The sequence below is a fragment of the Diadema antillarum genome, unplaced genomic scaffold (genome assembly GCF_040938485.1).
Source record: "Diadema antillarum isolate AM-2024a unplaced genomic scaffold, OU_Dant_1.0 scf00000183, whole genome shotgun sequence".
Taxonomy (NCBI): domain Eukaryota; kingdom Metazoa; phylum Echinodermata; class Echinoidea; order Diadematoida; family Diadematidae; genus Diadema; species Diadema antillarum.
The window spans coordinates 682146-705505 of record NW_027271072.1 but is presented as its reverse complement, the minus strand read 5'-3'; the positions used below and the strand labels follow the sequence as shown (position 1 = coordinate 705505).

General features: G+C 38.8%; 2 protein-coding genes across 2 annotated transcripts; one reads left to right on the top strand and one right to left on the bottom strand.

Moving 5' to 3' along the window:
• Nucleotides 1-744: 744 nt before the first annotated feature.
• On the bottom strand, nt 745-5946 carry LOC139723226 (mitochondrial ribonuclease P catalytic subunit-like). Its single transcript, XM_071634486.1, has 6 exons — nt 5135-5946; nt 4557-4695; nt 3882-4031; nt 2576-2727; nt 1564-1753; nt 745-870 (listed from the first exon to the last, which is right to left on the bottom strand). The coding sequence occupies exons 1-6, from the start codon at nt 5944-5946 to the stop codon at nt 745-747; spliced, it is 1569 nt and encodes a 522-aa protein (XP_071490587.1).
• Nucleotides 5947-10265: 4319 nt separating this feature from the next.
• Nucleotides 10266-22511, top strand: LOC139723199 (serine/threonine-protein phosphatase 2A regulatory subunit B'' subunit gamma-like). The gene is given in 13 exon segments (XM_071634458.1): nt 10266-10369; nt 13064-13188; nt 13773-13822; nt 14434-14488; nt 15575-15687; nt 16310-16478; nt 17255-17387; nt 17932-18063; nt 18705-18841; nt 20305-20421; nt 20423-20446; nt 21034-21161; nt 22309-22511. Coding segments are annotated over 13 exon segments (1359 nt in total). The 5' UTR covers nt 10266-10311; the 3' UTR covers nt 22427-22511.
• The last annotated feature ends 849 nt before the right edge of the window (nt 22512-23360 follow it).

Sequence of the window (23360 nt, the reverse complement as noted above, 5' to 3'; positions counted from 1 at the left end):
GTTGTAACAGTATTTGTTATAACAGGAGTGCACCGTATAACCAGTACATATTAACCAGGAATTTATGTGCTACCAGTCACTTTTGCAGCATTTTATGATAGCCATCTGCAAACTCTTCATCTGAACTGGCAAAGTTCAATGAAACAGAAGCAGTGATGGAATAAGATTACGTATATGACACACACAAGTTGACTTTGCTTATTAAATGGTAAATGCATTATGAAATATCAAATCAGTCTTTTTGCTTCTTACTAAAATAATATGTGTACATACAACCCTAGCATTGCATTAACTTCCTAAGACGGGTTTACATACATGCTTGGGAACCACTGCCAAGATTTTCTTGTACCCCTTTACATACCACACCCCCTAACTTAAGATATTTTCCTTGATGAAAGAAGTGTGCTACATTCACAGAACTTTACATTATTCACTGATAGCAACAGGTAATATGATATCGTGAAAGTGTGAACATAATTGTAGAGCAAGATAAAATTCAGCCTTTGGAGGCTATGTTTTACCTTTTTAATGAATTTAATAGTTTTATAGATATTTTGATCATTCAAGCATAATTGATAGTTTTTACAATAATACCCCATATCATGTTGTTAAAAATTGACATAAAATTCAAGAGGCTTGTAAAGTGAAAGGACAACACTGAATGATCAAGGTTTCATGTGTCTGAATGGCACCTATACAATGTCTGGATAACATTCATCAAGGTTTCTGCTCTCCAAAATTGGATCACCGTCTGGTAGCACACAGCCAGTTTGTGGGTACTTGGTATGAGAAGCGAGGTGTGCCGTCGTCATAGGGAATGTGCCATGAGGTTGATGTGGACTGAATGACTGTGTCATGGGCAAGGTTTACCTGCACAGAATTAGAAAACACAAAACATGTCTAAGAGATGGAATGTATTCTTTTTCTTTACACTTGGAAGCCCTCCACTCCATGCACTCCACACTTGGGAGAAGTTGTGACAAAAATTGCACCTGGCAGTAGGATAGCAAAGCATAACAAAATTTTGGCACTGAAGCCACATTGCAAAAACTTTGAAACATCCAATGCCCTGCCTCAGCTCCCCCCCCCCCCCCTCCTCGATCTAGAATGACAAACAAAAATAACTGACAGAGTCCAGAAAAAAACAACAACTCTAAAACAACAACCAAATACACTCCCCCACCCCCAAATAACAATTATATAGACCTACATTTAGAATGAAGCTTATTGCTTACTCTAAGTCAGTCAAAGGTAAAAATTTACCCATAAACCTTACACATAGTCATTAGCTCCTGCAGAGTGCATAATTATGAACACATTTCGAATAGGAAATATATAATAATTCAAAATGATAATACTTGCACAGTGCAGTTTATCCGTCCAAGAACATTTTCGGTTTGCTGCAAGCAGCATGAGTACATGACTTTGCAGTACCCTTACAAAAACAGAAAAAAGACAGACCCCCCCCCCCCCCCAAAAAAAAAAAAGAAAAAAAGAAAAGAAAAAAAAAATGCATCTGGCACCCTTCAAAATTGAGGCATACAAGGGGAGCCAACAGCTCACCTCAAAGATGGCCTTTCCTCCTCTAAAGTCCACTGGCTTCAGCTGCTGGGACCGCTGCCACTTGATGAAAGCCAGATTGGCCCCAGGGCTGAGGAGTGCCTTGTGGTCCCGTAGGAGGTCCCTTGTGACATAGCGTGCACCCCTCCCGCTGTGCAGCGTGGCATACAGCATGAAGGGGTCGTCTTCTGACCTGCATGAACACCAAGCAAACATAAATTAAGGCATCTACAAATTAAAAGTATTAATATCTCCGAGAGCTCTGAAATGGGCCTGCATCCGAAATGAGATTAACCTGTTGAGGACGAGTCCCGAGTATACTCGACAAGTGTCTATGGGAAATGCGTGTTTTAACAAATTCAGCTTGTGGCGTCCTCAACAGGTTAACAGAACAAATTGCACAATGAGTGAATGACAGTATACTTCTTGATTCATTTTATGTGAAGCTTTTAAAATGAGAGGGAGCAGGTTAAGTTCATTATTTTGCTACCATAGAGTCATTTTTTGGGATATCTTTCTACATTGACATCTTTTAAAAGCTATCATTTTCCAACATCCACTACTCCCACTAATCACTTTTTTTTTTTCACAAAAATCTGCTTCAACAATTTTTCTATAACTTGAGATCACTCTAAAAACATTCATCCTTTATCAAGCTAATAACTTCATCTAAAAACCAGAATATGTGCAGCATGCTAAACTTTACAAAATTCAATGCACAGACTGGTAAAACACACACATAAACTGACACTGTATGCAGAAAAGAGAAGTGGAATTGAGCCGATCATCAGCAGGCTTGTTAAATTTTACAGAGAAGAGATGAGACCTATTACTGATAGGAAAAAACAAAACTCAAGGTGAGCTGTAAGTGATATCATGAGCCATGGAGTATTCCTCATTTGTTTCTGCAATTTCATGGTTCTTAGGGGATGATGTAGACAATTTATCCTCTTGTAATAACAACTACAGTTTTACAGGAAAGGTACTCTCTAGCCTAAATCAAGTCTCAACATACATATTTTGTGTGAAGAAGCAGTCTGCCACATCTTGTATAGCCTCCATATCCTGTTTCCTGTACTGTGCAGGCTGTCTCAACATGTGCTGTCTACCTAAGACCAGGCACTTCTTGCCAAGACCATGGGAAAAGTACTCCACAAACTGCCTGAGCTGTGGAGGAGAATGGAACGATATCGAGTAATGGAAATTAAACAGAGACCACATTATGGTCAACTCCATTTAATTCAGTTTCAGTTTATCAATGCAATTCAACAATAACAACAACAAAAAGACTAAACAATAAATAATTTCAGTTCACAAGTGCCAGAATGAGCATGTAAAAAAAAACCATTATTAATTCAATATATATACATGAAAAGGTAAATATTAAACTTTGAATGGATACATGAATATTATTTCATGTTGAATGGTGGGAATGAAGAGATGAGGCCAACATTTTACATTTTTCTGTTAACCCTTAACATGCTTTGTTCATCAACTGGCATGCACTGTGGTGTAGCGTCTTTGCCGATTATCAGAGAAGTCTGGAAGCTAACTGTCAAAGAATTACCTAATTTCCCTAATCCCCATTGTGTCACCGTAACCTCTATATATGTTGGACCGAGGCACATTGCCACGTCCAAGTGGGCTAACTGATCTACAACTAGGTCAAGTTTGGATGGATTACTGACGCTTGCTTTCCTATGCATGTCTTCATGTTTGCTGGTCAGAATTGGTCCTTATAAAAATCTGGGGCATCTTTATAAAACACACAAAAATGCACTGCCATAATATGGCTATAAACTCCCCTTCCCTCCCCCCCCCCACCCCCCAAAAAGACTTTTACCATTCATTCCCCTCCTACTATAGATGACCAAGGGCCTTGACTTGTATCTTACCACTATGCCTGGAGTCCACCACAATATGGTCATAACCTCCCCCCATGCCCACCCCCCCTCCCAACCATCCACTTCTGTCCTACTCAGAGACTCCAACCCGAAGCACCTTCTGATCTGGAGATTCTCCCGCCTGAAACCCCTAGCAAACGGGAGACTCCAAGTTTATGTGTGCGAAACGCGAAGTTCCTAGGGTTATAAATGCTCTCTGGTGCTATCTAAGGCTTATTTTTGCAACATACGATAGCAATAAGTAAGAAATCCTTTCCGACAGGAGACATTGAACCAGGGCAGGAGAAATTAAATCTCAAACGGGAGAACGGGAGATTTTGCAAAAATGGGTTTTCGGCGGGAGATCTCCCGTCGAAAACGGGAGAGTTGGAGTCTCTGCCTACTACAGATGACCAAGGGTTTTGACCTGCATCTTACCACTATGCCTGGGGTGATCCTCTTCTTTATGTTTGCAACATTCAGCCCATCGATGACGATGTCGTATGGAGGACCACCATCTACAAACTTCATGAAAGCACCCAGCTCTTTGGGTGTGGTCTTCTTGAAGATGTCTTTTCCTCTTATCACCTACAGAGAGTGAGAATGCAACAATTACGAACTCCTGTTAACCCGCGCAATGAATACAATTGCTGTGACAACTTTGATAAAAAATGTTCTTGGGATGGCAAAAAGTACTTTCCTGCATGTATTGTTTGTCTGTTTGAAATGTTTAAGTGTTAAAACTCACTATCTCGACAACAGTGATACAATTGCACAAAATCAACATGAGCCTCATTCACATAACCAGCATATAGAAGGCAAAGTTCTGCAAAACAACAAAATTCTCAGATGATTCTCTATGATAAAACTATGTGACAAATATAATGCCTTATTTCCCAGCTGCCTTCCCTTCTGTTTGAGTCCCAAAGCCTTGACATACCGGTACCATATTATATTTCAATTTAGACCATGAAGGAAAAAGGGCAACAATGAGGACGATTTGGTGCAAGGAATGGAAGTGAATATGAATATATATAAAAATAGATATGATTCACATCAATGCACTTTTCTGGTAGATTACTGGATAGTGGAAATCATATATTGACATTTTACCTTGGAAAATATTTCATCTCTAAGATTGTTGAACTCTTCACTACTAAGACGGAGAGAGTCTAGGTGCTCTTGACAGGACTGACAAATTCCCTTTTGGCTGACTTTGGTGAAAGATGCCCTCCAGCTTTCATTCTGTTTCCTGCAAAACAAACAAAATAAAATGAAATTACAGCCAATTATAGTATAGGATGTCAGTTATGTCTACAAACTGGTAAGCTCCCTAGAACCTCTAGTTTTATCCTCCTCTATCTGTCTAATATTATGGGGGAAAAAACATATACACACATTAGAGTCCCTTGCACTGGATATGGGTGGAAGCAGCTTCCAAAGATGCTGTGTTCTTATAAGACTGAATTAGTCTAACAAAATTTGAATTTGTTGGACAAATGTGATATGAAGTTTCATCAGTCACTGAGTCAGATTTGCAAAGAGTTGGTCTTAAGCTGCCATATATCTTTTATTTGAATGTGCAATCATCTGCAAGTTTCATTTGCTATTCAAAGACAAGAAATTGAGGAACAACATTCCTTGATGATAAGAAATTAGATTTTTAAAATGATTTCTGAAGTCAGTGCTACCTTTCAAACCAAGTCTTCAATTCCTGGGCTATGCTCTCTTGAGGGTAGTGTCTCTTTACTCTCATGTGATCCAACAGGCCTGCAACTATCCGTTCGCTTCTTTGAACAAATTGGCTGTCAGCAGAGTCACAGTGAAATGCTGATAGGATTCCATGAATGCTTTCTTCTGATGGAATTAACCCCCTTTGAAAATGTTCTCCAATGAGTTCTTCAGCAAGCTGCAAGTCTCCGTGTCTACATGCCGCTAGCAAAAAGGGCTCTAACAGTCTCGCTGTGACAGCATCATTTGCATCAGCTATTTCCACAAATCGTGCACTCTCTCGCCATCTGTCCGTTAAGCACAATCCTGATATCACATTTGATAGCGTCCCCTTGTCCATTGCGTGCTGAACGCCAGACAACCAATTGACACACCACAGGATTCCATCAAGATCCCGACAGGACACAGTCATGAACAGGCACTTACTCACTAACTGGTAATTCAGCGGAATCTGCGCCTCAACGAGATGGGCGAGAAGAGACTTTGCGGTCTGAGTCAACTTCTCCGCGGCAATCTCATCCATAGCATGGAGTTCAAACTGGATCGGTGAATTCACGACTTGTATCTTCCATTTGAGTCGTCTCTCCTCCTTCCATGCACTCTTCTTGGTCTCCCAATCATCAACTGTCAACCAAGCATCCTGTTCAAATGTAACATGTCTTCTCCTCCTCGTCTTCCTCCTGTCTCCATCTGCATCACTCCTCTCACCAACCTCAGATTTTGTTGTCACACTTCTTGGCGCGTGCCTACCTAGCACTTTCCCACTCAGCATTCGTCCACATAAAGACTTTGTGTTGACGAAGTTGTCGTGGAAACTACACTTGTAGTGACATGCTGCCGTGAATGGATGACCGTGCCGAGAATGCAATGTCCGACATGAGACCAGAGATGCAAGGTGTCTTTGTTTTGTGGCTAGCTGTATGAGACATTTCATTATGCTCCCACTCTTAAATGCAATGCATCTCTTACAGAAGAATGGGGACAGCATCTAGTAGATCTTGTCAAAACACCAAGCTGGTACGGTACAGAACTGTGGAAAGAAAATAACACTAAACTGTCAATTGACAAATTATTGTTGAAATTAGAGGTTGTAAATCATGATTTAAGGTTTAGGTCTACTAGACCTCTAAGGCATTTCATATTTTTCTTTCAATTTAATAAACTCTAACAACTTAATCTAAATCTGCATTTAGCTGCCCATTCATTCAAACTAGTATTGGTAGTCCATTAGGGTGTCTATGTTGTATATAGACTCTAACTTTATGTCTTTTTATTATGATTCAGCAGAAAGATACTAGTAAAGGAGTGATAAATCATAAATGTACACTTAGACACTACACTGACACAGACATATAGGCTAGATGCATGGCATGACATGGGTCTACAAATAAAATCAAGAGACTAAAAACCAACAACAGAACATTAACATAAAAAAAAATATGTTGTTTGAGCAAGTAATTGGCAATCTTGGGTGTGAGGGGGCTAAATCATTTTGGGCTTCTAACTTCAGCACAGCCATATGGAATTTACCTCCGCTAAAACTGGGGAAAAAATAAGTGATATGTATCACAGTAAAATATGATTGCCTTTAGGGCATCAAATTCGCACGCACTGCTCGATCTGGGTAAAATCCTGCACCGATAATATAGGGCCGTAAATGAAAGTGCACAATTGCCAAATTGAAGTGGCTTTATAATATAGGGTTTAATAGGTACAAGAGTTTATGGTTAGGCCAATAAGTTAGGGTTAGAGATTAGGATTAGATTATAATAGGGCTGTGCTGAAGTTAGAAACCTAAAGGCAAAAATAATTTAGCCCCCTAAAAAAATGCTTAAATATAAAATTTAACACAACTTCACAACCGCAACCAACCTGAGCTCTGGCAAGTCTGGGGGGCATTTCATGAAGCATTTTGTCCGACAACTTTGTCAGACAAATTTGCCCTCAGCCAAATCAGATGCACAGATTTTGGTAGCTTTAACAGTTTGTAAGACAAAACCAGAGGTAACTGAATGTGAAGGCCCCGCCATTCTAGAATCAGAGGTTATAAATGCTTTGAAAGAGATGAGAAACAACAAGGCAGCAGGATTAGATGGGATCCAGGTTGAAATGCTAAAGCTTTGGATAATTATGGTGTTGCTCAGTTGACTCAGTTATTGAACAGTATACTGTACGAGCCGAAATTTTCGCAGTGGTTTCATTTCGCGAATTTCGCGAAATGCCTTTGAACCGCGAAAATAACAACACGCGAAAATAACGCGCGAATAGCTAAGTTCAGTTAGACCCTCGCAACCACGAAATTAACAACACACAAAAATGTCCTCCATGTAGCAATTCGCGAAAATATCTGTACGTGAAAATTTCAGCTCGTACAGTATATGAAACAGGATATCTTCCATCAGGCTTGCTGGAATCTGTGTTCATAACACTGCCCAAAAAGCCAAAGGCAATGGAATGTGGTAACTTCAGGACTATCAGACAGTCTCATGAGCCATATCATGAAGATCCTACTCAAGATCATTCTGAAGAGGAATCAGCTCTTGCTCAATGAGAACTCTGGAGAAACCCAATTTGGCTTCAAGTCGGGGTCTGGAACACGCGATGCCATATTTACTATGCACATCATTACGGAGAAGTGCTTGGAAAAGGGAAAAGACCTCTATGTATGCTTCCTTGATTATGCTAAGGCATTTGATAGAGTCCAGCACCAGAAAGTTTTCGAGTGTCTCCGCAATACCGGGATGGACAGTAAGGATCTGAGAGTGATTGCAAACCTGTACTGGAACCAAAGGGCATGCGTCAGGATTGACAATGACTTTTCTGATTATGCAGAAATCAAATGAGGTGTTTGCAAGGGATGCATCATGTCACCTAGTTTGTTTAATCTATACACAGAATGCATTTTTAAAAGCATTGAAGGAATGCCAGACATTAACGTTAGTGGAGTAATGATAAATAATCTGAGATGTATGCGGATGATACTGTGTTGCTAGCTGATAATGAACAAGACCTGCAAACAATTGTTGATGTCATATACCGCCAAAGTAAGGCATTTGGCTTGGACATGAATGTGAAAAAGACCAAAACGATGGTAATATCACGGAAGGTGGAAATACCAAGGGTAAACATCTCTATCAGCAACACTCTCCTGGAACAAGTCAGTGAATTCACATATTTAGGACAAAATGTTTATGAAGATGGGAAGAATGGTGAAGAAATTAGGAGAAGAATTGGAATGGCTAAAACTAAGTTTACCCAAATGAGTAAAGTGTTAACATCAAGGAAGATATCTACTGCAACAAAGCTCAGACTAGTAAAATGTTACGTGCATTCAACTCTCCTTTACTGTTGTGAAACATGGACATTGTACTTGGATGATATGAAAAGGCTGGCTGAATTCGAGATGTGGATATTCAGACGCCTGGGCCGTATATCATGGTCAGACAGGAAAACAAATCAGTATGTTCTAGATCATCTGAATGTCACAAAAACCTTGATGAAAGACATTAAATCAAGAAAACTCAAATATTTTGGCCATGTTAAAAGACATCAGAACATCCCAAAAAGTGTACTGGAAGGGATTATAGAAGGCAGGAGATGCAGAGAGGACGCCAGCGCAGTGTATGGTGTAACAACATAAAGGAGTGAACGGGAAAGAGTGTGCCCGCATGTAGTAAGGCGACCATGAACAGAACAGAGTGGAGGTCCATAGTCGCCAACCTTCGGACTGAAGACAGCACTTAAGAAGAAGAAGACAAAATATCTGACAAAATTCTTCATGAATGCCCCCTAGTCTGACTAACCGCACCAGCAACCCCAACACGTATGACCATACGTGGTCGGACCAGACAAGTTGTGGGACCGGACTAAAAATTTACTCCCACAAACACAATATAATCCCATTAAAATAAGTATAAAATACAATGACTTTTGAATAAATATTTCATACCAATTCTTGAGGTAACTTCTCCAAAGCAGAACTCGGTGATTTGTTTCATGATTTGTCAACTTGAAGAAGCGCGAAATTTCTATCACACGCGCGATGTGACACTTGTGCGCGTGTTTGTGAAACTTGTGCACGTGTTTGAGTCAGAAACAACAAACTTCAATGTTAATCCATTCCCATAGACAATACACGCAGGCTGGCTACAACGTTCAAAATATATTTGCAAGGGTTTCAGTTAAATTTAAGTTCTCTAATTACGACAAATATTTATTTTGTTCGCTTTGCTTTGGAAGAATTATTAAGTATCATTTTCTGAACCCCATCATTGCGGGACATTGTGTATTGGAATATTTTTATTGAGAATACTATAGCAATGTGAAAAACTCATCTAAATCTCAACTTCTTAAGTGTCCGGAAACACAACCCTCCATCATAAATACTGTGAGTGTTTAATAGTAGTGACAGTGTTACTGTTAGCTAGTTACAGCGCCCCGCGCCGTGGTTTAACCAGGGGCAGGGAGGTGGTCTTTCCACCTCCCTGGTTTAACTTATCATGGTCGACATGGTCTGAGCAACAACACAACTAGTCTTTAGTCTTTTATAGTTACCCTCGCGGCTTTGGTAAGGACCGAGGACGAGGTTGTAATCGGACGAACAATCATCCACACAGCTCAGGGAGACGCTGTAGACTTCTATGTAGCAAACCAGTAATTAGGCCTACTTTGTGTTTTTCAGCTCTGTTCATTCCAAGTGAAGTCACTGTTTTTTACTAGCATTGCACGCACCATGATGCTGTCTGTGATGATCCACATGAGGCTTGTGTATTACGTAATCTCGGGACAGTTCTTTTTTGGGGGCGGGCTGGTAATAAGTAACTGGCTTCTTTGGGCTTGTGGGCTTGGAAGCGATCTCCACAGTCCACAGCTTGCTACGGGTTGTATGGAGCTTGTGCTGTGCGTGAGTCATGAACTATCCGTTACTTTGGCTCCTTATATAATGAATAACGCCCAATTGAGCTATTTTCTGCGTAACTGACTCGAGTATACAGTGCAGGCTCGTTGGTAATGGAGATTCAGGCTTACTGATCCGTCTGTCCGGCTATATCAAATGTCATAAGCCGCAAATGTCCGCAAATAGTAGGCGAACTTGAAACGTCTTTTGGTGAGGGTTGAAAAAAAGATCAAAAGTGAAATGGACTGGGTGAAAAGCTTGAAGGACTACAATGCTACTAAGCAGAAGGATAAGACTGGTAAGTATCTTCGTTATTCACTGGCGAATTTTATAAGATTAAAGTGAAAGAATATGGAACGACATTGCGCACAAGCAACAACCTGGATCACAGTACAGACTACAGTCCCGTTCATCGAAAAATATGTTTGTTACCTTTGGTTTGTCTAATTGACCTGCCTGTTTGAACTAGTTGTAGTGTTGCTGTTGTGTTACATCAATGAAATAATTTACTTGTGCAATGTAGATTTACGTAAATTATATTGACATGTCTATCAAGTTTTGAAAGACATATCAAAATGGCTTTATTGATGACTTGCCTTTGCAAGATGTTCAATTTCTGGTATGAGCTGGAGTAGCTATAACTGCGACCAGCAGCCCCAACGTACAACGTACAGTGTTGGGGCTGCGCCGTTTTGGCATCGAGATTTTAATGTTGTACCAAACGGGTGCCGTTCCGGCGCTGTATTTCCTTAATTTTTCAAAAAAAACTACTAGGAATACTTACATGGGTCGATTAAACCTAACACGTTAAATGATTCTTATCGGCGACTGTTTGATGCATTTCATTGCTTATGATGCAGAAAATGCTGTCTTATAAGGCAAATATCTTCAGCTCACTGATGCTCACTAAAACTCACAATCACTTGCACATGCGCACAGCATGCATTCAGTCGGTCCATTGACAGCTGTATCGCTCCCTACATGATGCATATTCATTTCACCTTATATGCACCGTGCGATGATGCATTATTCATATCTTTGAGCATCCGTAACAGTGACGTCACTGTTTACGCATGCGTAGATGCGTACAAATGGATATACACGTTCAAAATAGCAGCAAAGCTCTCCACTAGGGCAGGCCGCTTACTCCTAAAAAATGTGGAATATTTTGCAGTTTCCAGGTAAATTGGTGAGAAGAAACAAGGCAATGGGGTAGAGTATATTTCATTTTTTATTGTCACTGTGTTTATGATAGAAATTTAGCCATGGTTTATTTGTGAAGTTGCCGTATATGTGGCAATAGGGAGTTGTTCGTGATTCTCACTTTAACGAAACTACGAGGTAGCCGCCAGGACCCCGCCGCAGAGCGGCGGGTCTCCGGGGCTAGAGTAGCTAGTACTAGTACTAGTAGCGTCAATTAAATTTTACTGTATGGTCGCCACTTGTGTGTAATTTTTATGCACGTCCGGGCTGGCGAACTAATATCGGCACTGAATTAGTTCGCCGCCCATAGCCTGCCACATATTATTAGCGTGTGTGTTATACATACGCTTCAATGAAGGAGGCATTGTCGGTCACTGCGTTTGAAAATCTCCCTTAATCTGCCACCTGAAATCCATTCTAAATCAAAAACATCCTCGCATTAAAAATGGTTTTATCACCTGTTACATATGGTAAAATATATTTTGATTACAATTATTTGTGTTTTTACGGAAGAAAAAGGTGGATTACGAATGTATTTTGAGAGTGATGAAAATCCGTCGCCAAACCTGATCTCCGATCGCGGCGTGCGTTACATGCGATGTGAATGTCTGGCGACCTTACTTCAGTGGCGACCATACCGTAATTGACGTTAGTAGTAGAATCAACTTCAAAAGTTTGACAGAATTTATAGGCAGTCAAATCTCAAGAAACTTGGAGTGACATTCACCAACCATACATTTGTTTGCTTGTTTTTGTTACCAGATACTGCTGAGCAACTAGATCTACATTGTTCTAACGGATTTGACTTGAAAGAATATACAAGTGACCACTCACACTCATTCTAACTAATTCTGTAGAGGAGGGAGTTTCATGCATGATTCAGTCAGTTTGTGTTTTCCCTTCGCCAAGGAAGGAAGTTCAAGTGATCATATTGGCATTGATTAGTTTGTCTGTTTGCAAAATAACTCAAAAAGTTGTGAATGGATTTAAATGAAACTTGCAAGCGAAGTTGATAATGAGACAAGGAACGGATGATTAAATTGTGGTAGTGATCTGGAAATTTTTATGGATATGTAAAGGATTTTTTATCTATTATTAGCATGTTCACATCAATGAACTTTGGAGTTCAAACTGTGCGTACCGGAGTTTTACATACGTGCACTAAGGCATGTGCTCTACTCTGGCGAGGCACCGCACAGCTGGAAGCTGATGATGTAAACAAAAGACTTTTATATTGGGAAATTGTATGAATGTATGGGTGGAAATGAGTTAGTGACTTGGTGGAGGTAATGAATGTATGGGTGGAAATGAGTTAGTGACTTGGTGGAGGTCTGTGCACTTTGAGTGCTTTTCTAGTTTTATTATTTTTATTTTGAAAAAAAAAAAGAGTAGACCCCTAGCTTTATATTTATATTTAGACCCTTATGGCCTTGAGATCTGCCTCCTGACAAAAGAAGAAGAAGAAAAAAAAAAACATGTAGAATTGTGCTACATACATACAGTCAATCAAAGCCATGCGCAATTTTATATGTCACCTGAATCTGTTACCCCTGTGGTCACAGTGTGGAGTTAATGGATTGATTTAATATATCTTCATTAGGCTTTGTTCTGAGACTCTAATCATCTTGTGAGTGGTAAAATAACCATATTTGTCAGGTTGTCTTTATTACTGAGGGTACCACCACACTGTAAAACACAGGCAGAACAAGCTCTTTTTTTTTAAAGGAGACGATCTGAAATCAGTTGTTATTGAGCCTCCTGTTACTTCATTATTTGTAATTGTATGTAGAGCGGACAGAAGAAGAGAAGAAGGCAGAGGAGATGGAAATATTTACCAAGCTTTACACAGAGATGAAGGGACCAGATAAAAAGCAGGACAAAACTTATGGAGCCATCCCAAGGTTTTACTATAAAGTAAGTACCGGTAAGCAGTTACATTGAACATTCGTGGTGTATGTATTATGTGATAGAAAGTTTAAAAAATTGACTTCGGATATCTTTGTGCGGTAGATGTATGTCTTTCATTCATATTGTATCAATTCTTTTAAAGACCGTGGACAGGTGAATCACACAAGGAGATATTAATGACATTAATCACTTTCCTTTCATCTTTGCTATTGAATTGCTGGGAAGTTGAAACCGAAGTATCATTATAACCTGTGTCTAATTTGATTTATACCGCAAGCTTGCCAATGACTAATGAATGTATAATATATTATGTTGAATATTATTTCATCCCTTTGAATGTTGACAGTATTTCCTTATCAGTGTGTATAAACACAAAGATGTTATAGACTCTACCTACAGGTTTTGTAACAGGTATACATAATAGTTAAATCCAAGGCTTTGAGCTATTTGTCAAGGGAATCTTCTTTTAGTTAGCAATTAATCAATAGTAGTGTGAGACTCACAGTTTTGTTAGTAGAGATTAGGGCTAGCACCATGTTCAGTTTGCTTATATTCACCTTCATTTTCCTCTTCTGTTCGTTGATGTGTAGTTGCCAGGAGAAGATGATGTGCTACTCCAAAAGTTGCGTGAAGAGTCCAGGTAAGAAGGTGTGAATATATTGGAATAGACCACTAAATGATTGTCTTCAATAGTCCAGTTTGCGAACTCTTAAAATTAAAGAATTCATATTACTGATGTTTCAACACTCGTATTGCATTATATGATGTGATAAATGTATCCAGACTGCCAGATCACATTGTATTCTGATTTGTCCAGCTGTACATATTTGTTGAACATATACAACCTGTAGTTATTGATTATTCTTTTTCCTCTCGCTCTTGTACCATCTTTGATCAACTAATAATCCATCTTGTTTTTTATTTCTGTAAAGTCAGTTTTCAAGTCACTTTGGCTTGACACATGGAAAATAGTTACAGTTAAGTAACAGAATATCACATATAGAATGTATTCTGAAGTGCTTATCAAGAGAAGTTTCAGTGCAAATCTTGTAATGTACTCACAGTAAGAACCATTTACTAAAATCCAGACAGAAACTTTTGTTTTTCCAGGAACTATTTGTTAGATTACTCACAGAAAACAGAATAGATGAATTACTTTGTGGTCACTGATCAATTTTTGCAAATAAATAGTTACAGTATGCCAGCAGGTGTAGATGCTGTATCGCATTCTTTGTTTTTTTTAAACCACAGAGCTGTGTTCCTGCAGAGGAGAAGCAGAGAACTGTTGGATAATGAAGAACTTCAGGTATCCTATTGAGATTTGGATTACACTGAATTACTTTCTGGTCTGACATGTTCTGTTATTTATCACTATTCATAATAAAGCCCAACGTGTGTAAGACAGTTGCAGGTAGAGTTATAAGTATTACATAAAACAGGACAACTGTTGCAGAGTAGTGTTTCTGTTATGATATCATTAGTTGAAGAAATTGATGCTTAATCTAGGAAATGATTTAGGACAAAATCTAGGAAATGATTTAGGTCAAAATCTAGGAAATGATTTAGGACAAAAAATGCAACAATTAAAATGCTCATGTGTCATTTTCAAATATGAACTGATAATGCATTAAGATTACTCCCTCACAGACATGTCTCTGCTGAGTGTTTTGCTTTTGTTTGTTTTAGATAATTCGTATCGTGTAGTATTTCTCGTCAATATGAGCATAGATGTATGAAAATATTCACAACCAAAGCAAAGCAACAGTTATTTCTTTGGAAATTACTTGCTGTTGTTGAAGTCATATTTCAGCTTGAAATCTGGTGGCAGGTCTATATGGGATGTAGATATTATATTTTATCAAGTTTGACATTGGTTGCTGCTCTAAGAGCATGATTTTGAAGATAATATCTTCAGCAAGGTGTACACTATAAAATCTTAGCACTATAAAAAAATTGTTATTACAGTGTATTTGAAAATCTACTTCTGGTGGAATACTTACTGCTACTAAAATTATAATTATTAGGTGTAAAAGCAAACATATTGCCTCATCATCTGGAAGGAGAATATCATTGGTGGGTGCTGGGATTTTATTCTATTGTGTGGACTAGTATAAGGTTGTAGTTATATTATATTATGTTGCTTTTGACAATTACATGTACTGGAACAAAATTTAGAGTCTGCAATCAATTCCAGAATGAAGGAGATGTGATTATTGTTATGCTTTCATGTTTTTTCAGTGCGTGCCTGTCATAACTGTAAAAACTGTTGTAGGCATCTTTCTAAAGATACCTTGTCATTTGAATTCTCTGAGGGCTGATCCTGATATAACATAGATGTCAGGTTGTGTTGTGGTTAGCATGCTACTCTATCTTTATAACTTTCCATCCATAGAATTTGTGGTTCCTGCTTGACAAGCACCACACCCCTCCTGTTGTTGGAGAGGATCAGATGATCAACTATGAGGACTTCCTCAAGGTAGCCTCAGAAGCTGGTGCAAAGTGCAAGTATGTAGTGAGGCTGCTTTTATTTATTTATTTTATTTTATTTTTTTGAGGAGGTAGCAATCTGTTTGATTGTGGAGATATGATATAAAGATATGTGCATGTGACTGTTTGTCCATTTCTTTGTTTACATCAAGTGTAAATGACAGTGTTCAGTAGCAGTGACTCTATTGATCTTTTTATGTAGTGTTGGGTTTAGTCATCCCCTTTGATGATATTATAGAGGAATAGTGAGTTTAGTTGTACTGATTGTTGTGCAGTGTCATCCAGCTTTCTTGTATACTCACATGAAAATAAACAAGGCTAACCTGCAAATCGAAAGCCATGGTGACCAAAGAGTATGTCTCAACTTTAATTCATGGTATTGATCAAGAGTGCTGTAGCAATTTATCTTTTAGGTGTTTTTGTTGTTGTTGTTTTAGTTCTGTTCAACATATATGGTTCATGATATGAGACCTGCTATGTAGTCACTGAAGCTGTGTTTCAGGGTTTTAGGGATGACTTGTTACATGTATGTATCATCAAGCTTTGCTGTTTGTGAAAACTGACCCCCTCAGAGAATTTCTCATTTGATTTAACCTAAGCATATGGTCCAGTTCAATGTGTTAATTGTCACTTGTCACAGACCATTCTTCACAGCCACAGTCTTTGCCAAGCTGCTTCAGCATGACCCCTACGGCAGGATATCCATCATGCACTTCTTCAACTACGTGATGCGCAAGGTGTGGCTGCACCAGACCAGGATTGGCCTCAGCTTGTACGATGTGGCTGGCCAGGGATTCCTCAAGGAGGCTGTGAGTGGTAGTTAAGGTTATGGATGATGATGACGAGGAGGAGGAGGAAGAGGAGGGAAGGATGATGTGGGTGATGATATTTAGGAGAAGGGCGAAAGATTGTAATGATGATGAAGATGATGGATAATAGTGGTGATGATGATAGTTATGACAATGCTGGTGGTGGCCAGGATGATGAGGATAAATTTGGTTTGTAATGATTGTGATGATTTTGCTGTTGGTAACGATGGTTAGAATGCTGTTGTAGTGATTCTTTTAGCATTGTAATTGGTAAACATTTTTCACATAAGTGAATAGTTTAATGACTTTTGAAAACAAAAACAAACAAAGAAACAAAGAAACAAAAAACTGAAACTGAAAAAATATACTAATGTCAAGCCAGAAGAGGTCAGTTTTGTACTGCATTATAAATAAGCTGGGCCCATCTACACAAACTTTTATCATGTCAATGCATAGATTGATCATAAATGTCACATGATCAGTGGTCACAAAGACAGAAATTGAGAGGTTTAAGGAAGTCCATAACCATGGTTCATTTTTTATTGTCTAGGAAATGTTTTTCATAAGGATCGTTATTGGAGTATTTAATTTCTTGGATTAGTGACTTTTCATTTCAACAGAAATCTTTTTTTTTTCCTTTCTTTTCATTTCCAAGTATCTTGTGTATTGTTAATGACTTATTCCTACTTAAAAATGATTTTTCTTATCTGCCACTAATAATACAGCTATGTTCTTTATGCTAATTTAGTTTGTATTGTGTATGGGGCTTTATACAGGATCTGGAGAACTATATTCTGGAGTTGATCCCCACCCTCCCTCAACTGGATGGCCTAGAAAAGTCATTCTACTCCTTCTACGTGTGCACGGCTGTCAGGAAATTCTTCTTTTTCCTTGACCCAATGAGGACAGGTACAATATGTATATGATAATCAGTAGGGGTTGGCAAATGTCGGTTCCATAATGACCAGTCCACAGGTTATAAGTATTGTCATAGTTTTTGTCCGTGTTGTCATTAGATGTACAGAAAATATCTAGGACACTGTGTTGACATTGTGGAGGGACAACTTTAGAAATTGTCAAACTTTGCTGACTGGGCTGTATGTTGATGTTCAAATGCATGTCAAAACACCACAGGATACAAAAGTTTTCAGAATGATGATGTCAGTGTCAAAAGACCTATGAAGATGTATCACCATGCTGACACACTGAATGGCTCAATTTAACGCTGTTGTCTATAGGAAATGTTGAGACATTTTAAATGTAGACACTCACAAATTGCACTTTTTTTTATAGCACATGCTGTTTATTGTTCTGTCCAAATTATTTTCATAACTTCATATTCACACAATATCAGAGATTCTGATGGCATGTAGGACCACTTAACTAAGATATTTCAAGCTTAAAACATTGTTCATTAGTGCCTTTAAATGCTCCCTCCACCAATATTACCTAGGTAAGATCAGGATACAGGATATCCTGGCCTGTAGCTTCCTGGATGACCTCCTAGAGCTCAGGGATGAGGAGCTGCCAAAAGATGCCCAGGAATCCAACTGGTTTTCAGCTCCATCGGCACTTCGTGTCTATGGTGAGTCACCTGCATACTTTGCTTCCCATTGTTGTTGTTTCTCTTATTCAATGTGAATAGTAAGTAACATTTGTCTTTAGTATATAGTATTTGTGTCAAGTGCACACTCAAAAAATCTTTGTGTATTCTTAAATGATCAAATGACATTCATATAGACTGAACATGCAGATTGCAATAACAATCATTATATTGATAGAGATTTGTAGTTTTCTTTGGATCCAAAATTAGTATTAAGATTCAAGTAGCCATTGTCTCGAATGAATCTGACATAATGATTCATGTAACATTCATGACATATTACACATGTTGGTAAAGTTGTAGCAATTACATGTATTGTCACTCTGCAAATAACAACATCAAGTCCTACTAAATGGACACATTCGGTGTTTCACATGATTTTAGTTTCATGCATTGATCATTACATGTATCTGTTAAATCTGCCATTCATTTGCACTCTGGATATGTAAATTAGATTAAAGTGTATGTGTATTTTATGTGTATAATTTTCTTGTTTATGTGTACAGGCACCTGTACTTGTGTGCTATAAGTTTAAATGATTTTAGATTGACTTTCCATATGATGCCTGACAATTGATAATACATTACAGTATTTTCTTTTACTTTTGCCATCATTCTCAACAGGCCAGTACCTGAATCTTGACAAGGACCACAATGGCATGCTGAGCAAGGCAGAGCTGGCTAGATATGGGACTGGAACGCTGACTGAAGTCTTTCTAGACAGGGTCTTCCAAGAATGTCTCACGTATGATGGAGAAATGGTAAGAATTCAACGCAGAATGCTTGTAATTTCTTATCTCCCTAGATCTCTTCTCCAAAAGTGCTTCTGTCATTTTGCACTTTGGCATTGCATCGCACATCTTGGATTAACACATGCCCTGCTGTGCACCATTATGACCTAGCACACTCTTTTTAGCTCACCTGAGCCGAAGGCTCAAGTGAGCTATTGCAATCGTTCTCTGTCCGGCGTCCGTCGTCCGGCGTCTGTCATGCGTAAACTTTTTACATTTTCATCTTCCTCTTGAAAACCGCAAAAGACCCATTTTCACCAAACTTGGCAGGTAGCATCCCTAGGGGGTTAGGATCTCAGTTTGTTAAAATTGGCACCATGCCCCACCCAGGGGGCCCCAGGGGGGCCCAAACCCCCCAAAATTAAGGAATCTTTGAAAATCTTCTTCTCTAGAACCAGAAATGATAGAGCTAAGTTAATACTATGAGTTAGTACATTGATGACTGTAGTTTCAAGTTTGTTCATGGCGGAATCAGGGGTGCCCCCCTTGGGACCCAGCGAGGGTAGTGGGGAGGGGTCCTAATGGGGCCTAAATTGTACCTTTTCATCTTCTCCTTGAGAATCCCATGACCGATTTTCACCAAACTCTGCAGGTAGTATCCCTAGGGGCATAGAATCTCAATTTGTTCAAATGGGCACCGAGTCCCACCTGGATGGCCCCAAGGGGCCCAAGCCTCCCAAAATTAAGGAATCTTCTCTAGAATCAGAAGTGATATAGCTGAGATATAATACTATGAGTTAGTACATTGATTACTGTAGTTTCAAGTTTGTTCATAGCAGATCCAGGGGTGCCCCTCTTGGGGGTAGGGGGTAGGGGTGGGGAGGTCCAAATTGGGGCCTAAATTGTACATTTTCATCTTCTTCTTGAAAACCTCACGATGGATTTTCATCAAACTTGGCAGGTAGCATCCCTAGGGGGTAAGGATCTCAATTGATTAAAATGGGCACCATGCCCCAGCCCGGGGGCCCCAGGGGGGCCCTCAATCCCCCAAAATTTAGGAATCTTAAAAAAGGGGGGCCCTTATTGTACATTTTCATCTTCTACTTGAGAATGCCTGGTCAAATTTGGTAGAGCTGTAAATAATTAAGATTAGTGACTGCGTGAAAGGTGAACTTGCGATACTCGGGTGAGCGCTAGACCCGCGGGTCTCTTGTTTTTTTTTTCACTTTGTGTTCTCTTCTTAGTGTATGCTTTAAAAGATTTGTCAGTCATTATGCACATGATGACTATTACTGTCTCCATGTTGATTGCCAGAGACATCAGGAATGGCATTAGACAAACTGCCCTACCCCCCCCCCCCAAAAAAAAAAAATAAGCTCCATGGTAGCAGTATAAGCTGCCAGTAGTATTTATCTGGGAAATTTCCATCTGACTCAGATGTAGATTCTATGGTTCATTGTTTTTAATGTTCTGTTTTGGGCTTTTCTGTGCAGGACTACAAAACCTACCTGGACTTTGTTCTTGCCATGGAGAACAGGAAGGAACCACAGGCCCAACAGTATTTCTTTCTCGCCTTCTTAGACGTTCAGAACAGGGGCTATCTGAACGTCGTTTGCACTCAACTTTTTCTTCAGGGTGAGGATCTAAGTCAGAGCACTCGCATATATTTTAGTATCTTAAAGTGATTTATTTGTTTGGAAGGAGTAGTTAGGGATGCTGGTGACCTCTGGATTATCACAGAATTTAGTACACACAGTGGTGTAATCAACGGCAGCTTTGTTGACAGTCAAGGTCCGTACTTCTTGGTAGTCAGGTTACCATTATAAGATTTTGAATGTGCTGCATTTTTTGCATGGTGAGAGTACCAAACGGAAATGGAGAAAAGGAGCAAATGCTTCAGACTTTCCAGTGTTGGCAACAGAAGAAGCGAGATAAACTTATATTTCATGTAGATATTGTTACTTCTTTAAATTACACGTAGCTGTAACATATAACTTTTATATGAAAGGAAATGTGTATGCTATCATGTCATAATCATGTTTAAATGCTTATCACAATTTGTTGTGAAAAAGGGAGATAAGTGTGGATGTTTATTGTTGATTGATTAATTTTGGTCCCAATCCATTCTTAGTTTCAATAATATCATATCGCAAAAATGATTTGCGTAATATTTTTGGCTCCTTTTGAGATGATCAGTTGTCACATCTGACCCATGATTCCAGGCAATTCAAGAACAGATGCGGACACATGGCCAGGAGCCAGTCTCGTTTGCTGACGTTAAGGATGAAATCTTTGACATGGTGAAGCCTGCTGATCCTCTCCACATCAATCTTCAGGACCTCATCAACAGGTAGGAAACTATTTTTCTGGTGAACAGATGCCTCACGTTGTAGAAGCATGTCATTTTGAAGCAGATGTATTGGTCTTGGTTTTTGGGAAAACCCATAAGATAATTGCACTACAAACAACTCTGACTTAATGTAAAATAAGAAGAAAAAAAAATAATTGGAGTCCCAAATGTTCTAATTTTATTCTCCGTATTCCCGTATTCCCTTAATTGCAACTTCTGGTATTGCAACATACCAAGTGGTGGGGAGCTCTTGAAAATTAGATGCATCAGTGTGAAACAAATAGCATTTAATTTCAATAAAGGATGTAGTCAAATTCTGTAACAGAATGCCATTTGATGATTACATTCCATTCAGCATAGATTGATTTTATTGATGAAAGTTCATGTAGTAGAATAAAATGTGCTTATAAACTTAAAGCATGTTTTAAATGCTAAAAGTATTTCCTTAGACATGTTCATAAAAAGTGGATTAATCATTAGCACTTCCTTTGTTTCTTGAGAGTGATATTGCAGGCAGTCTATCGTTTAGGTCAATTTGTGCAGCTGTGTACATCATCTTGTCATACTATAGAAGTGAACATTTTTGTGGTGTAGAAATTTTCATGCATCTCACGTGACCAGAAACCAGAACAAAAATAAAAGTATGTATTTTTTCTCTTTATATCTTACACTATGATGTTTTGATTATACAGAATTTAAAACCAGAAATTCATCTTGCAAGTCTGAGCGTAAAAGATGACTGGCATGAAAATGTTGCTTTTACCGTGGTTTTAAAAAAAATTCTATGTTGAATGTGGCATGTTTTAGATTCATTGAAATAAGCAATGACTGATCAGATCATTTCTTCAAAGGATATCTATCTCATTTTGAAACTATTGTATACGCCGAATATTTCGCGAGGTTTTTATTTTCGCGAATTTCGCAATTCAGGTGCTATTCGCGAATTTAAAGACACGCGAAAATATCGACTCTGATCCTGATGTGAATGTGACACACGTGTGTGCACTTCTCCGTTTAGTACAAGGCTCCACAGTTACAAATTTTTGAAAACCACGTGCGAAATCGTTGGGAATTCCTGATTCGCAAAAATTTAGACTCGTGAAATATATGGCGTATATAGTATGTTTCTTTCTTTGATTGCAAACAGCAACCACGGTGAGACGGTCATCAGTATCCTGATTGACCTGAATGGATTCTGGACGTATGAGAATCGAGAGGTGCTGATGGCAGAAAACAACTCCCAAGATGAGGAGCATGACATCTAGGAAACAGTCGCATGAGGCACGTGATTAGTGGTGCATATATCGTCAACTGAGAACCAGTTGAGGATAAAAGGCTTTATTGCAATTTTAGGGGGCATTGAGTTATTGGTATCATGTTTTAGAGCTTGATCTCCTCTACATTATGGTATCCATTTTGAATTATTTCCATTTTCAGTAGAATGTTAAAAATTTAAGCCACAAATTTAGTATTTGGAACAATGCTTATAAGTCTATCCACTTTTGATTAGATAAGCTTTTTATGTCATACAAGTTGATTGTTTCATTTTCACTTACGTTCAAATCTTAGAATGTGATAACACCCTTGTGATTCTCAGCTGACATTATGTGTGTGAATGTCACAAAAGATGTCAGATAACATCATGTCCACTTTAAGACATCTTGCTGTCCCACCCCCCCCCCTTCATTTTGTAAAAATATGAATGTTGGATTTAAGATTCACTTTAGCCGCTTGATAGATTTATGTCACTTCTCAAGTTTACAACTGGTGTGTGAGTTAGAAAAATTGCACTCTCATTTTCCCCAATTTATGGTTACAGACAACCTTGGCTAAGTCAACCTCAAGTCGAAAAAAGTAGCATGGGAAACATGAAAGATTTGATTGTAAAGAAATGTTGGGTGAAAGAATTTTAATGCAAATGGCTACATATGTCAGATGACGGGGGAAGGGGGAGAAATAGGAAAAGAAGTATTCCATGGCCATTTTTTTTTTTTCAGTCAGGACTCTATCCCACAGTATATGATGGCCCACCACGATCTTCCCCACTTTCAGATGGGGAAAACTGAAAAGAAATGATAAATTCACTAAGACCGGATGTGCTGATGATTTATATGAAATGTGTAGCATTGCATTCTGTGGTATTTCCAAGTTTCCTAGCGACAGGCAATTACGTAGAAGATATCAATATACATTTTGTAC